We start from the raw sequence: 16,744 nt of genomic DNA, 5'->3' as shown, positions 1-16,744 counted from the left end.
CTCCCAGCACAAGGCACTGTCCAGTTGCAGCAATGGTGTCTGACTCTTGCCGTAAAGTTGTGTGTTAGCCATGGCAGTGATTTTCACAATAAAAATAAGACATAAAAATAAATAGCAATCCTTGTCTGCAAAATTCTGAGATGGATTGCACCACATTTGGCTCTTCTTTGATGGGTTGTTACATTTACAGCCTAAGCGTTAAAATTGCTAATGACATTGATTTAATGCCTCTTTTCTCCTTGGAAAAATGAAGTTAATCATTACCAATATGGTGTGAGCCATGCTTTCTTTCAATTTTTTTTATCCTACAGTTATGACTCTCCTCTCTTTTTCCTCATCTGCCAAATACCCAACATTCATAATGTTGTGTTCTTCTCCAGGCAAGGTCACAAAACTCTTTGTGGGGGTTAATGGATTAGGTTTCCCAGTCCTGAGTGATGCTTAGCTAATCAGCGTGGAATGCAAGGTTGATAATGTGGCAGGGTGTAATTAATATATTCCAGCGTATTTGTGATATTGGACTCACTTTTTATGGCAGTTGGTTTAGTTTCTGGTTTTTTTGGCTTAGGTTTATCAAGGCTTACAAGAAGTTTGGATTGCCCCTTGAAAGGTAAGTCCCAACCTGGCCCTTCTCCAGAGCGTTGTCACGGGGGGATGTTTTGTTTCTAAGAACAGCCATACACACATTGCTATGGGTGTGTGATACAACTTCCACAGATAGCACAAAGCCTCGCTGTCGTGTGATCAGTAACCCAAGCACTGCCATACAGTCCCTCATGTCTCAGTTGATGGGCACTGATGAATGCTGGCTGAAAAGCAGCTAAAGCAGTAATGGCATCAGCAGTGGAGCAGTAGTACACAGCATCATCCTTCTGGCAGAGTCTGGCCCTTGGGGCATTTCCACTCTGCCTAGAAAGGAGAGGGAGCAGCTGTCTGAACAGCAAATGCTACCCAAAACACTTGCCAAGCTTCAATATGCATATTAGTTTCAAGGCTGAATTTGGAGCATCTTTCCCTCACTGCCATATCCCTCTTGAAGGGAAGCGGAGAAAGGCACATACTATCCTCAAGTGTGGGTCTGCAGAGCCCTGCATGAGTGCTGTGTCCCAGCATAAGTGAAGGGAGGAAGGGAGATGATGGGCACATGTGCTGGGTCTAGAAAACTGTAGCCCTCGCTGAGGTCTCAGAGCTGAGGCAGGGATCCTTGCATATATTGTATGAGAAATGACTGTGTTTTTTCAGCTGGTTATACTCTTCTCTTGTGAAACACGAGGCTTGTGTGTGGGCCTTGATGTTACTAACTTCAGCCAGGCAAAAGGGATAGCAGGTGACACCTTTGACCATCAAATGGAGTTAATATTGAACCAGGAAAGCACAAAGGAACACTGGACAGTCACAGAAGGTGCCTGTTGTGCCCAAGATAGACAGTTCTCACCTTGGCTTTAATACTAAAAAAATCCAAAGGATTGGATCAGTTATACTACATCTGCAGACTAAAACTGTGTTGTTTCCTGCATGAACTTGACTTGTGCAGGTTTCATACATTCATACATATACAGCATTGACTACTAAAAGCTATGGAACAATTGCTCAGGAAGTGACTGGGAGGAGATATGCTGTATCAAATACAAAACTTTTTGCCCCTTTCCCAGGCTGGAGTGTATTGCCCGGGATGCTGAGCTGGTGGATAAGTCCGTGGCTGATCTAAAACGGTTAGGGGAACTCATCCACAATAGCTGTGTGTCAGCAATGCAAGAATATGAGGAGCAGCTGAAAGAAAATCCAGGTGAAGGTAAGCAAGAGGATTGTGTGCTGCTGTTATGATGTTTTTGGGGGTGTTCCATGGAGCTGGTGAGAAAACCGTTCCCTTGCTGGATGGGGAGGCATACCACATTGCTACTTAAAAGCAAAGCAGCAGCACACATTTAAACCATCCCATCTCTGCCAGGCAGCTCTTGCCAACGGAGAGAAACCCCTGAGTCTTCTGCTCAGACTGGCAAGTGCCATTTGGGTCTGTTGGCTTCTGCTGAACATCAGTTGTCGTGGGGAGAGGCTGAAGTAATCAGCTTATTTAATGCTGGGCCACAAGGCAAAACAGATCATATTTTAACTGTTCCTGGGATTGGGAATCAAACTGGTGCTGTGTACTCCGTGGTAAAGCTGGATCCACAATTAGCACTTCCTGGAGCTGGCATCATCAACCGCTCCATGTATGGCTGTTTTGTGATGTTGTTGGAGATACAGGGGTCTAGGTTGGATTTCCCACTGGGTCTCTACCTATTGCATCTGAACAAAACTACTGAAGCAACAGCTTCAGCATACTTAGATGTATTTTAAGAAAATTATACTGGGAGGTGTTTGGATTGCAGATCTAAGTGAGTTAGTGAAAGAAAACTTACATTTTGGGCCTGCCTTATCAGACAGCCTTATGTTTAAATAAGAGGTTACAGGCAAGGTCTTTGATCTGTGTGTCTAGATGTTCTTACAGAGGCACTTCTTTCTGTAAGAGTTCTCCTAGTTGCTGTATTTTATTGTTGAGCAGGGAAAGGACCTGGAAAAAGAAGAGGTCCTACTATCAAGATTTCTGGTGTCCAAGTCAACGTGAAATCTATCATCCAGCATGAAGAGGAGTTTGAAATGCTGCATAAATCCATTCCCACGGACCCAGAGGAAAGGAAGAAGTGAGTTTGGCTAAGTAGGCAATGCAGAAAGAGGCTCAGGGAATTTGGATTTTGTAGTGGAAAGAGAATAGCTTAGATATGTGGATTTGCTTTACCTCCAGCAGCATTAAAAGTAGCTCATGTTTGAAATGCCTTTAGGTACCGCCTGACATGCCGTGTCAAAGCTGCCCATTTTGATGTAGACTGGGGAGTGGAGGAGGATTCTCGCTTGTTAGTGGGAATTTACGAGCATGGTTATGGAAACTGGGAGCTAATTAAAACAGATCCGGAATTGAAGTTATCTGATAAGGTAGGTCGCCTTGCTTGTTGCTTGCATTGGGTCCATTGCAGTGTTCATAGAGAACATGTTTGATTTACTCCAGAAACAGATGTTTGTGGTTGTAACCACTCCAAAAATAATAATAAATAATAATGAGGAAAACAGTGACCTCCATGGAATGTTGCACGCTTGATGGAAAGCAGAGTTGTGTTATTTGATTGGCAGTAAATTTTCTCTGAACAGTACCATATGAACCACACCGAAATGATGCAGGAAGAAAATGGTAATGCTGACATGTGTGGTTACATGCACAGTATAGAGGGTGCATTGCATAATTGTGACTTGATATTTCCTTGAGCATCTCACAAGAAGCTGAGTCTGAATTTCTGTGTGGAAATAATTTTTCGCAGATTTGACACTGCTTATGTCAAGACTGGTCTGTGTTAGCTTTGAGGGTATAGTTACATGACTGGCTATGGCAGCAAAGCCAGCTGGAAAGCCTCCATCTAGTTCCTCTGTTCCTCAGTCATTCCCATAAGAACTGTTTATAGGGGCCATGTTGAAACGATCCAGGTTAAAAATAAGCCGCCATCAGTTGTGTCAGCACAATGGAAGGAGAGTGAACTGCAACACAGGGCTGAGGAATGTTGAGGATATCTACACCAGCTTTGTTGCCAATATGCTACATTCCCATGACATCCCCGCTAGTGCTTTTAGCAAAGATCAGACTGTGGCTGCAGCCTTGTTTTCCACTAAAAAATTCTGCATCTGTGTCATTGCTGTAGCAATGTTTCAGGTTACCAGAGGGGACCAGTCTTTGTGACAAGGCTGTCACAAACAAATCTGATGTGTCAAGGAGAGTGGACTCAGTTTTGCAACTCAAGGTCCCAAATACGGTTTGCAAAGTTTTTTTTCTTCTTTTTGCACACTTACAAGAAAGATCATAGAGAATCTAGAGAGCTGCCTCAGGGTCTTTTCACTTCTGCAAAAGGCCAAGGGGACAGATGCTTGCTAGGAGCTTTGCTTTTGGCTAGACAGGGAAAGTCTGTGTGGGAGCTGGAAGAAATGCTTGAACCTTCTTGTTCATTCATAAGGTGCAGTATCTCCAACCCTTTGCTGGGCCTGGAAGGGACTGCTGCTAGTGTGTATCTCTTTTGTCAAGGTTTTTTTCTTCTTTATCAAAGATCCTACCTGTTGAGACAGATAAGAAACCTCAGGGAAAACAGCTCCAGACCCGAGTTGATTATCTGCTGAAACTGCTGAAGAAAGATCTGGACAAGAAAGAAAACATGAAAGATGGGGAAGAGGTGAGATGTGGCTGCTTGATTCTGGGGGTTTCAGGATGAGTGGCTGGCTGATGGCGGGAGACAGTCTGTGTTCCCAGGTTGCTGAACGTCTTCTACGTGAAAGAATATGGACTTGTCTGTTGTCTGATTGCATTGTGATACTGAAAGGATAATTAGTAAGGGGCAGGTAATCATTACACTTACTGAAGGACTGAAGCTCATCAGGCTTCCTGCCACCCTGCAGGGCCTGCAGCTGTTTGCAAGATGTTCAGGAAATGGGGTATGTCCCCAGGAAGTAGCTGTAGCTCTTTGCTTGTCCTGACTTGTTCTGTGTTTTCACCAGGGCAAGCTAAAGAAGAGGAAACCACGAGTGAAAAAAGAGAACAAGGCTCCCAAAGTCAAAGATGAGCATGGGAATGAACTCTCTTCTCCTCGGCACTCAGACAACCAGTCAGAAGAAGGTGAAGTCAAGGTGAGTCAACTTGGTGGATAGTGGCTTTTCCAGGTTTCCTTGAGCTATGTGGTTACTGCAGAAACTCACCTTGAGAAGCACCCCTAGCAAATGGCCTGTGGAGTCAGGGGCACTACAGACCGCATTCCCACAAGAGACTGGCAAACGTACTAAAACATATATACAGCTGTTGGGGTGAAAGAAGGACCTTTCCCACCCACTCTTTTAGGTTAGTGCTTTAAGTGTTTTGGGGGATCCTGGAATGGCCATACACATCCGCATACTGACTTGGAGGAAAGATTGTCTCAGGACATAGTTTGTTGCCCTTATAAAGCAGAGAAAGAAGAATTGTTTCCCTCTCCTTTTCAGTACGTCAGCCAGTGGTAAAGCTGGAGTTTACCAAGGTCGTGCTGTTGCTTAGAAAACTTTCTGTCTTTGAGTGGTTTGGCTTGTAGTCTAAGGCTTTTTGTTCATGTGCTGATCAGTATCTACCTTGGGGGCTGAGCGTTCTCGAGCACAGCTGGCATAGGAAAGCAGTGCTTATCTACAGTTTGCCAGCTAGATTGGGGCTTGTCTATTTTTTATACCCTTTTGTCAAGGGCTGGGTGGATTGTAGCTGGTTAAGCAGGGCTTGCTGTCTGGTTAAAGAGGTGTGAGGGCAAATTTGGATGGACCTCAAAAATTGCCTGCGTTTCAAGGATGTAAGTTTTATGGAAGAAAGCGTACGTGAGGTGAGGGACTCCAACTTTGTGCTGTGACTGATTTTCTAGGAGGATGGCTTGGAAAAGAGTCCAGTGAAAAAGAAACAGAAAAAGAAAGAGAACAAAGAGAACAAGGAAAAACAGACAACCACTAAGAAAGAAAAGGAAAGCGATAAAGAGAAAAAGAAGACAAAAGACAAGAAGGAGAAGGTATGTGGTACTCTCAGGAAAAGTTTAAGAGATAGGAAAGTCTCTGAGCAGAAGGGCAAGCTATGAGACTTATGATTCATTAAAGGCCCTGTGTGAAAAGACATGAATGAGGCACTGTGGGGTGAGGTATTATTCCTTTTTCAGCCCTCCTGAATTCTTATTGTGAAGAATTGCAATAAAAAGTAGAAAAGGCAATATATCCTAAAGCTTGGGGGAATGTGAGCAAAAAGGAAGAGATTTTGTCAGACTGCCTTTAAAGTACAGTGGTCCCTGTGACAGTGATATGGCCAAATAGCTGATGTTAAGGAAGAAAGGGGGAAGAGCCTGGAGCACTCAGATCAAAGTTCTGTTCAGCAGTGATTTATCACAGGGTTGGCAGCTCCTTGTCTGTGTTCCCCTTTAATTTAAACGCACCCCAAATAACCCGACTGTCCACACCATCAAGACTGTAAGTTGTCCTTGTCGCTATTCAGGACTCACCAGAATGACTGTTTCAACATCAATGGTATGTTGTGGACTAAAATGTCCCTTGAATTTTGGGTACAACTGCCCTGAGGCTGGGTTCAAATTGGAAGGGGGGTAAAAGCTTCTATAATAATGACCTGAAGTACCTGTCCAAGGAACAGGTATGTACTGCATGCCCAGTGTGTTTTGACACTGAGGTCATAAGTGCAAATCAAGTTTTGTTGCGTATGTAGGGGAAAGTTTGCTTTTCAGTGATTTTTGGTATGGCTTTGACTGCAGGTAAGCCATGTGTCAAAATTTACACCAACAGGCTGATTTGAGGTTGCTTTCCAGAGGGTCTGAGGACTAGTGACATGGCATGAAATTGCAGATCCTCGTAGACATGAGACTACTCTGAGCTCTGTCCTTTGCAAGGGATATGTATTCTTTAGCTTAACGTCTCTTACAAGTCTTCAACATTGGTTTTCTCTCCATGAGTATGAATATCGTATTCATGTCCAAAATGTTGGCTCTGACTTCTCTCTACTCCCTCAAGGATGACATAAAGCTAAATAGAGGCATTGCAGCTAAACAGTTTGAGATCTTGGGAGGAAAGTTGTAGGAGCGATGCCTGGGGTTTAACAACTGCCAGTAACAGTAGTGTGGAGGTTGTTAGTTGGATCGCTTGAGATCCTGCAGTCTGGCTCATGTGATGTGTGTAATTTGTCCTTGTAAAGCCTAAAGGTGGGGAAGCCAAATCTGGAAGTAAAGGGAAGAGATCGCAAGGTCCTGTCCACATTACCGCAGGGAGTGAACCGATCCCCATTGGAGAAGACGAGGATGATGATCTGGACCAAGAAACATTCAGCATAGTGAGTATTTTCCTCAAGAGATGGGAGGGTGCTGGCAGAGCGCCCAGCGAGGCAGCCAGGGTTTGCTTGCACGTTATCCAAGGATGTGGTTTAGGTGTTAGGGTATGAGCCCCCTCCTAGTGCCTCACAGTGATTTCCTCTGGCTGATCTCGGAGAACGGCAGAGCAGCCCTGGATGAGAGTTGTCCACCAGCCCCCTCTGTGCCTACTAGCTGGCTGCTGTAAATGGCACTTCAACTGGAAGAAACTTCAAAGCTCTTTCAGCTCCTGATTCTCACCAAGCAATTGCACTGTTAAAGGGTTCAGATAACTCTCTTAAAAATTCAGCTTTGCATGAGTGCACATGTTCATCCCCTCCTTCTGCTAGGGATACCAGCCAGGGCAGGAGAGGGCAGCATATCAATAGAGCATGCAGAAGGGCTCTCTTCTTCAGCTGATAAGTTCCCGCTGCTCATTTGACAGGCCTGGGTTACAGAAGACCCTGCAGCCTTATGTGGCAGTCTCTCCTGTAGAAGCCAAGGAGCCATTGGGGCTCTCCCAGGTGGGGAAATATAGGAGAGTTTTGAGGGTGGCCTTGTATGGCTGTGGGAGGTACAGAGTTGTCTGAGCTGTAAGCACTTCCCTAGTTGTATAAATGCTCTTGCAGCAAACATGCCTGCAAGGCTCATTGTAAAAATAGCCTTTTAGTAAATGTTGTCATGGCAGACTCTCCTTGGCTTGACTTGCACAGGGAAATGCTGAAATATCACTGTTTAAAAACAGTTCTCTAAATGCAAATCTGTGTATTCGCTGCAGGTCCTGTGTTATTTTTGTCTGGTTTTTTCTTTAACTTTCCCTCTGTGATGCATGAAAGGTCCAGTCAGGCAGTAGAAACCTGTCTGATTTACTGAAAAAGAGGGTGCTTTCATCTCATGTCTTCCAGTTTTGGTAAAAGCGATAAAGCGACCACATATGGGGATGGACAGGGAGGCTATCGAGTGAGCACTCATTCAGCTGGGGCTGTTGGTTCAGCATGTTGATGCTCAGTTACGCTTCCCTGCCTGCCGTGGGATCAGTGCAAGAGCAGACCATGAACAGTTACGGTTTGCAAAGCAAATTGTTCCCCTCTAAAAGAGGGGGGCAGTGGAGGTGGGGAGATGCTCGTCTTTTCCTGATTATTTTCTGCAGCATGTCTAACAAATTGCTATTTTCATAGCTGATTTCTCCTTGCCTAATGGTCAAATAAAGCTAATATCTTGTGCTAATGAACTTCTTCCAGCTCTGTCTGATTAACAAGGGAACAAAGTAGAGCCCTGTGCCAAATCACTTTCTGCTCTCTGTTGCTTTTTCAAGTGCAAGGAAAGGATGAGACCAGTCAAAAAAGCACTGAAGCAACTTGATAAGCCTGATAAGGGACTGACGGTTCAAGAACAGCTGGAGCACACACGCAACTGTCTCCTAAAAATTGGGGACCGCATCTCTGAGTGCCTTAAAGCCTACACTGACCAGGATCATATCAAGCTATGGAGGAGGTGAGGGATCATTTTGTTTTCTTTGGCTGGTCTATCATATTTAAAAATGGTAGTCAGAGGCTGCTGGGTTTTGTGTGGATGAGTGTGCCATTTGCCTCCTATTTAACCTGTGCAATCTTGTGTTCTCTAGCCCACTCAGTCCATGACCAGTGTCAGGTGAGGGTTTTGTCTGCAAGTTGTGCAGGTTTCATTTAAATCAATTTCAGAGCTAGTTTATCTAAACCAGTGCAAACCTCTTTATTTTACTTTGAAGTACTTGGTTCCAGCTCTCCTGATCATCCTGTCCTGAGCTGGGTTGAGACTGTTTTCCAGAGAGGGTAGAACTGATATGATGTTGGTTTGAAAGCAGTTGGCAGTTAAACTGCTGATGTAGCAATTAACAGAAAATGTTCATGTCATTCTAGGAACCTATGGATATTTGTGTCAAAATTCACAGAATTTGATGCCAGAAAACTGCACAAACTCTACAAGATGGCTCATAAGAAAAGATCGCAGGAAGAAGAGGTGAGATCTGAAGTGCCTTCCCTCCAGTTGCTCTCTTTAAAAGTTGTCACACTTGAAGTGTCAATGCTTTCTGCCTCTTGTCATGGGCTTTCTTTATTGTTGGTGGCATTCTGTGATTTTCTTAACATCTAAACAGTCTGGTTGTATTTGCCTCCTCTTTCATGTGGCATTTCTCCTTTCATCTAACAACACTGGTCACTTTGTCCTGGCTGTTCTCACCAAGAAAAAGCATTGCTTGGTGTGGCACGTTGTGTTGAATTGACTGTTAGAGTGAAAAGCCTGGGAGTGCTGCCCTGTAGAGATAGGATGTCGAAGCAGAGCCATGTGGGGCAAAACTGTGCCTGTCCTTCACCACATTTGTACCATTGCCATTCATACCATGCTCAGGCATAGTTGGTTCACCAAGTCCTCAAAGAGGTGGGTGGCCCACAGCATGGGGAGTCTGCAGAAAAATCCAGAGCCTGACAGACAAGACCGTTGCTCACATAGTCTGAATCTTTTGGTGGAAGAGCAGTTGAGCTGTAACCATCTCTTCCACCTTGCAGGAGCAGAAGAAGAAGGAGGACATGTCCAGCATGAAGAAGCCGTTCCGCCCGGAGCCTTCAGGGTCCAGCCGCGATTCTGTGATGTCCCAGTCTCACGTGCCTCACAATCCTCATTCCCAGAAGATCCACCTGCCCCCTTCCCATGCCCAGCAACAGATGCACGGGCACCCGCGTGACAACTATGGCCATCCAAACAAGAGACATTTCAGCAACACAGGTGAGCACTGGCAAGCCAGGAGAAACCATCCCTTCTAACCTAATGGCTGTTTGCCCTTGGACACAAATCATTCTGGGACTTGTGGCTGATCAGATTAAAGGTGATGGGATGGAACATATATTACCACTGTATTTATTGCTGGACTAGAAAACATAATGATATAGTGATGAAAAGAGTATAAGAACAGGACAGAATAAGATTTACTAGAATAATAATAAAGAAATTCAAAGAATAAAATTGGGCCCACATAGTTTAGGGAGGAGAAAGTTAAAGGGGCACAGCAATAGTTATCATTTCTTTGAGAATTCAGCAAAGTGATGGGCTTAAACTAAAGTATGAAAGACACTTAGTGGTGCTTTCCTCGTTGCAGACCGAGGAGAATGGCAGAGGGATCGAAAGTTCAACTACGGTGGCAACAGCAACCAGATGTGGGGTGGAGAGCGGCATCACCAGTATGAGCAGCACTGGTACAAGGACCACCACTACGGGGATCGGCGATCTCGTGGAGAGCCCCACCGGAGCTCTGGGAACTACAGACCAAATAACCTCTCCCGCAAGAGGCCATACGAACAGTACAACAGTGACCGAGACCACAGAGGCCACAGAGATTATTACGACAGGTAATTCCCTTTCATCTCAGAAAGGCTGGGAGGAGTTTGCAACGATGCACCCGGCTGCGGTGGCCAGGCTTTCCTTGGGGAACTGATCTCCATGCATTCGTTTTCTCTCTGCAGGCACCACCACGATTCCAAGCGTCGAAGATCCGATGAGTTCAGGCCTCAGAACTACCACCAGCAGGATTTCCGACGGATGTCTGATCACAGGCCACCCATGGGATACCATGGCCAAGGACCTTCGGACCACTACCGGTCTTTTCACACAGACAAATCGGTAGATTACAAACAGCCTCTCCCTCCACCTCACCCTGCAGTGTCGGACCCTCGCTCACCCCCCTCTCAGAAATCTCCCCACGATTCCAAGTCACCTCTTGATCACAGGTCACCTCTGGATAGGTCTTTAGAACAGAAAAACAATCCAGATTATAACTGGAACATTCGGAAAACATAAAGTGACTGAGAGGGTGAAAGTGCACGTCTGAAATACTTGGTTTGATGCAACAGTAGCTGGTTTCTCCAAGCCAGCAACCAGGAACTCTGAACATGCTGCTATCATCTTGCTGGGTCAAGGAGGATTTTGGGGGAGTAGGTGAAGGAAGATTTTCCCTAGCTCTTGGTTCTGGTTTGGATTCCCGTTTCCTTTCCCCTCTTCTACCATTGAATGCTGGAACCAGCCTTGCTGCCTCGTTCTTTGTTTTGTTTTTGTTTTCCCCAATCCAGTGGACCCAAGGGAATATTCCCTAGCCAGTGTTTCCCCAAACCAAGAAGGCGGATCGATGCTGCTTAGGATTGTGCAGAAGGCTGTGTGCCTCTTCTGACTTGATGTTACATGACAGATGCTGCTTTGGGATTGGGGATAAACTGGTTGGGCTGTTTAACCAGCATAGGGCAATGGGAGGATATATTCAAGGAGGGACAAGAGAGTCCCTCAGCAGACAAGCTTGGTTGAAAGAGGGACTCGATGTCCCTGCAGAGTGACTCCAAAAGAGTTGGAGCCATGCTGGTGACAATCCATTGCTTTCCTGGCCACATTATCATTTCCATGTCTTCATCCATTTCAAGAAACTGGCTCTGCTTTGATTGTGTCCCCTGCAACAGAAGAGGTATGGGGGACCTTCCTCCTATCTCCAGAGCTGGAACTGGCAAATCTTGACTTTGGGGGGCTTTGGGATATGTGAAAAAAAGACAGACTTCCTTAACAAAGTCTTAGTTCACTTCCCACCAGTAGGAAAGAAATTGGGTTGACAACAGTATTTCCCAGTGGACAGGGCTCAGGAATTCATAACAGAACGCCTCGCCTCTTCTGATGTGGGCAGCTTGGATGATCCAGAAGCTAACAGATGCTGGCTGGGAGCTGCAAGGTCAAAAAATGGCTCTAGGCATCTGGGGATCCTTAAGCACCTAATCTCCCTGCCACTAAAGTCTGGTCTTTGGGCATCATTTCTCTCTGCACTTCGCGAAACAGTGATCACAAACCCTTACTGCAACCAAAGGATAAAGGATGGTAGAGCAGAGTTAAATAGGAATCCAATGGACTGATCACTGTTCAGCGAACTGTCACCTTCCTGCTGCTGTTCCAGCAGTCAGCAGTAACTCTGAATTGCTAAGAGTACCTGCACTGAAAGACCTTCTGTCTGTCTAAATTGGAAATGTGCCTGGGGGCTTAGCACCTAAGTGAGCAGGGAGACAATAAGGAATTCAGGACTGAGTCCTTAAAAATCCTTGGAGCAAATGTCTTAGGAGCCCAGCATGGCAGAGGGAAAAGAGGAGTCTGCAGCCCAGCTCGGTGGACTTCAGAGCAAACACTCCTCCAAGTATTTGAGCCACAGCATATGATGCAGAACAGTGTCCAGCCTGGAGACAGGTGTGGTGAGAGGGGTTGTGCACAGATTGCTGGCCAGAAGTAGCTTGGGTGATTATTTTTCAGGTCCTAGGTCTGTCTTTGTAGAGTCACATCCCTGGAGACCACAAAGCTCTCCCAACAGCTGGGCTGCCCAGAGCGTGGTGTCTGGGGATGCGACATCTCCCAGAGCTCAGTATTAAAGACCAGGCTGTTCCAGACTCCTCTTTTTGGTGGGGGAATGAAGCTGGGCCCCCTATTGAGATGCCAGTATCTGACCCTAATAAGCTGTCGTGTCCTTTCCCTGAAAGACTGAGGGGAGATGGGTGTTCAGGGCTGGCTTCCTGACTCCAGCCAGTGCCTTGGAAGGCACACACAAACCGACACTAATACCCCCATGTTGCCCCTCCATGCAGTGCATCCCTTGAAATCTGCGGCTGTCAGTCACTCCTTTCTGATCCCACTGCTTTAATGGGACACACAGGAAGTGTTTTGCTCCCCTTTTGTTTTTATTTTGCAAGATTTCTACCAAACGCAGGGCAGTTTTGCTTCCTTAGGGGCACTGTGCTGCCCCAAGAAAGTGTTACGCTTGTGTTTACTTGTGCAGGAGGAGGTGAAGGCAAGTCTTCCACAGTCCCCCTTGGAGCTGCTGGGTGATGGGAGGTGTTGAGATAGCATGTTTCCGCGGCGTTTCTCACTAAGCTGTGATTGCAGGCACGCTTTGTTGTGATATTCCGCAAAGAGGTCCTTTCTTTTCAGAGGTATTAGCTTTTAATGTGAAAATGGAAGAAACCTCGGAGGTGCAAAGAGAGTTGCTCTTTTTGTTCACCAAGTGGTGCTATCGTGATAGAAAGTTCGTGCCATACACTTGTAGCGAAATGCAATACTGGCCAGACCAGTGTTACGGTTGGTGCAGGAAAACTGACCCCAGCAAGAGGCATCTTCTGCGTCTAGACATAGGGGTTTCTGCTCATCCTGGGTTCCAGGTATGAAGTTGGTTGTGGTTTCCTTCTTGTGCAACAGCAAAAGCTTTACCCATATCCACTGAAGAGCTGTCCCTGCTGTCATGTTAGCCTGAGACTGAAGTCACATAGTTTTGTTCACTCATGGTGGGTGGGTCTTCACTGGGTTTGGCTTTAATGAAGCTGGAGAACTAGATTTGGGAGAAAGTCCTCCCTGAGTGCGCACACACATGCATGCATTTTATGTCCCCTCAACATAGGGACCGTAACCAGACACAGTCACTTGGATGTGAGCGGGATCGGAGGGGACAGGTCCACAGCCATAAACTTCACTGCAGTGTTTGTGACAACATCTGGTACAGCTCTTCCTTCCAGACCAGCTGCAGGATTCCCTCTAGCCTCTTTGCAGGAAAAAGTAGCAACTTGCTGGGTTTTTATTTTTAAAAAAATTGTTTTTCAGCCTGACCTTTTTGGAAATGGTGTAAACTTGTGAATTCACACGATGGAAGTCCTGCAGACTGAAACACGCTGCAGGGACAGGCAATGTGGTGCCCAACCAAAATGGATACTTAACAGTGCTCTGAAGTCCTTACGTGAACAGTTTAAGTGATCCACGCAGAAATACTATTCTGCTTTCAGCCGTTTCCTCCCGACCTCCTCCTTCCCTCTGGGGAGAGAAGGTCTCTTACTGTAAAAATGTGGACTTTTAAACCTGTTGACTAAAACCAGTAATTAATATTAATTTATATTTGTGAAAAAATGCCACTGTCCTAGTGATTTCTGATGTAAATATGTTGTTTATATAGTATGTATTAAATTTTCCTACATTGTAAAACTGCTGTACTTTTGATTCTTGTATATTAAAAAGTGTTACTGAGATTTTCAGAAATGCGCCAGTGTGTGGTGTGTCTGGGGAGGTCCTGTAGCCCCTTGGTATGGTGGCAGGTCTGGTGAAAGCACAGGACGAGCACCTAAAATGGGGGCTGTTATGGGATCACAGGGCCCTTTCCTGCCAGCCACGGGCATGCCGCGATGGGTATTTTCACTGTGCAGGAATAAGCATGTTCTTCACGGCTGTTTTACATAGTTTCGCAGTCAGTGGTGATAGAGACTTGGAAACCCCTTTGGATGGGAATTTCCACCCGATCAGGAGAAGCCGTGCGTTTCCTCACCCATTTCCACCAGGATTTCACTGGGATGGGACCAATGTTTATGTGTTTATCCAACCTCTGTCTTTTCTGGGTCTCTGGGAGTGCGGAAACTTCTTTTTGACCCTTTCTGGGGAGAATTCCCCTTTGTCTAGGAGAAATGCTGCTCCCGCTGCATTGGTGGAGTTCTCCACTCTGTCCCCAGCCCCTTCTGGGCAGGACATGCCTTTGTCTGGGTGGGATGCGATGGCATCCTGGAGGCTGCTTTGGTTTGGTCTTTACCCTCCACCTATTCACACTTAGGCCCCCACGGCAAGATGCAGTGCAGGGATTTGAAGCTGTTTCTCCCAAGTTATAAGAGCTCATTGTAAAAAGGGCTTTTCACACCTGCAGCCACTGGGTCCAGCCATTCCCAGCCTCTCTGCTGCTGAGCCAAGTTTCAGCCAAGAGTGAAATTTCACAGCTGAGTTATATACCCCTGAAAAATGAATTTCCTAATGGAAAGAGTGACTGGGTGTTAGCCACGTGTCTGCGGCAGGGAGAGGGGGCTCGGCCGGAGGGAGGCACAGGGACTATGGGGAGCTGGTCCAAGTGTCCCTGCTTGGAGCGTGGGGGTGTGAATCTACCTGAGGCAGGTGATCTTTTTGATTCAGCATTGACTCATCTTTTATCCAGGGGTACCCACAGGAAAGCTAGAGAAGCAGGGGCCTGAGGAACTGGAGCAGCAGGACAGGTAAGGATAGTGGCACCCTGATGCCAGGGGGACATAGGCATCGACTCCCCGGCACAGCTCAGCCCGGCATCCCCCTGGCATCCCCCTGCCGACCCGTATCGGCAGCCCCACGCTGCAAAGGGAAATCCTGAGGCCTTGTCAAAGCCTATGGGGACACCCCTTGGCGTGAAGCAACCTCCTCCTGCATCTCTGCGGGTCCAGTCAGTCCCGCGGGAGCACCTCCTCCGTAAGGAGGTGGTCGTGCAGCGCTGTGGCCACCCGAGGGTGCTGGGCAGGGCAGGGGGCCCGGGCTGGGCTGCGTCCACATGGTGCGGGCTGGAGCCGTGGTCGCTGCCGCTGGCTCATCTTGGTGAGGGGACCCATTGCCCAAGGTGGTCGGCAAAGCCGTTGTGCAGCCGCAGGGAGCAGGACCCCCGGCCCCGCCTCACACCCACCCCGGTGAAGGGACGGGGAGGCCGAGAAGCCCCCGCTTTTTGCTTTGTGCCGTGCCTGAGCGAACCCTCTAGAGGGCAGCCGGTTCCCAGCAAAAAGCCGGTTTTTTGGTGAACGACATTCTGCAGTTGTGGTTGTTCCCGGACAGCCGGGTGTGAAGTGTCCCCCGCTCACCCCGAGCGCTCGGATGCAAAGGTCAGAGCAGCCGAGGCTGTGGCCCGAGGCCAGGGCAACGGGGCTTGAAACCCTGCCTGAGACGCCAGCCTGTGGCACTGGAGCAGCCATCCACCACGGGATGACGTGCTTCAGACAGAGGGGTAGGATGGGACTGGACCTTGGACCCCCCCCCCCCCAACCCGGGGCTGCCCACAGAGGCTGGGGCTGCACCCTCACCACCCGTGGAGCGTGATCCCGAGAGCAATTGGAACCTCTCAGAGATGCCATGGGGTCACTGCTGCCATCACTGCCCCCGTGCCCTGGTGTCCCTGCATGGCCTGTGCCTTCCCCACGCCCCTCCTGGGGAAGCTTCAGTGCGAGGACGGGGCACCCTGGTCACTCAGGGGTCACCATGCCCTTCCATCAGCACTTTGTCCCACCAGGAGATGCAGGTGTGCTCCTGCTGCCTGCTCGCTGCCCAAGGCTGAGGAGCAGGGGATGGTTGGTGACCTCCTGGCAGGGCAGTGAGCGAGGGAGACCCGCGTCCAGTTTTCATATAACTTTGCAGATTGAGCTAACGCTGAGCTCTTGTGAGCTGCTGCAAGTGGCGGCAGGAGGAGTGGGTTTGGCTCTTTCTGAAAGCTGCCCCTTCTTCAGGGCTCTGAAGGAGGGGGAGGTTGGGTCTCGCATCTCTGGTGCTGGGTGTCGTTGCATGGATTTGCCCAAATAATGTATGTTTTCAGTTGGTGCTGGTGTCCTACCTGGCTTCAGCATCAACCTGTCCGCAACTGCTGGGGCAAGGAGTCCGTCAGCTTTTCAAGAAAGGAAAATTAACAAAAAAAAGTTGCAGTTTTAGTTTCCCTCGTTAGAGGGCAGTAACAGACCCAAATGGGGCCAAGAGTAATGCCCAAGAAAGGCGAGATCATTGAAAGGGGAAATTATCGGGGTGCACATCCCAGCTGCTGGGGTGAGCAGAAGGGCGATGGTATCCGCTTGGACTCCACTGCTGCACATCTCCTTTCCCAGCGAGGCTCAGCTCCAATAGTTTATCATCTGTATTTTCTCCCCCCACCCCTTTTTATTTTTCTCATTTGGCTGTAGATAAATAAAACACCAGAGTGAAATTCTCAGGAGAATTTAGGACAGAAATGAGCTCTCAAAGGGTCCTTAGGTTAC

General features: G+C 47.5%; 1 protein-coding gene across 14 annotated transcripts in view; it reads left to right on the top strand.

The window, feature by feature from the left end:
- The window catches only part of CHD2 (chromodomain helicase DNA binding protein 2), a 91,401-nt gene extending 77,413 nt beyond the window's left edge, over positions 1-13,988 (top strand). For all 14 annotated transcript variants that reach the window (XM_052807869.1, XM_052807870.1, XM_052807873.1 and 11 more), the window contains 13 exons: positions 569-610; positions 1,653-1,792; positions 2,543-2,681; positions 2,820-2,970; positions 4,125-4,247; positions 4,570-4,698; positions 5,448-5,588; positions 6,770-6,904; positions 8,236-8,414; positions 8,819-8,918; positions 9,464-9,680; positions 10,051-10,300; positions 10,415-13,988. In XM_052807869.1, the coding sequence (XP_052663829.1) occupies positions 569-610; positions 1,653-1,792; positions 2,543-2,681; positions 2,820-2,970; positions 4,125-4,247; positions 4,570-4,698; positions 5,448-5,588; positions 6,770-6,904; positions 8,236-8,414; positions 8,819-8,918; positions 9,464-9,680; positions 10,051-10,300; positions 10,415-10,748 (2,080 nt within the window). In that variant the 3' untranslated portion in view covers positions 10,749-13,988. The remainder of the gene's footprint in view (positions 1-568; positions 611-1,652; positions 1,793-2,542; positions 2,682-2,819; positions 2,971-4,124; positions 4,248-4,569; positions 4,699-5,447; positions 5,589-6,769; positions 6,905-8,235; positions 8,415-8,818; positions 8,919-9,463; positions 9,681-10,050; positions 10,301-10,414) is intronic.
- The last annotated feature ends 2,756 nt before the right edge of the window (positions 13,989-16,744 follow it).

Source organism: Harpia harpyja, chromosome 14 (genome assembly GCF_026419915.1).
Source record: "Harpia harpyja isolate bHarHar1 chromosome 14, bHarHar1 primary haplotype, whole genome shotgun sequence".
Classification (NCBI taxonomy): Eukaryota; Metazoa; Chordata; class Aves; order Accipitriformes; family Accipitridae; genus Harpia; species Harpia harpyja.
The sequence above is the reverse complement of the archived record's forward strand: the minus strand, read 5'-3'. Positions and strand labels throughout refer to the sequence as shown.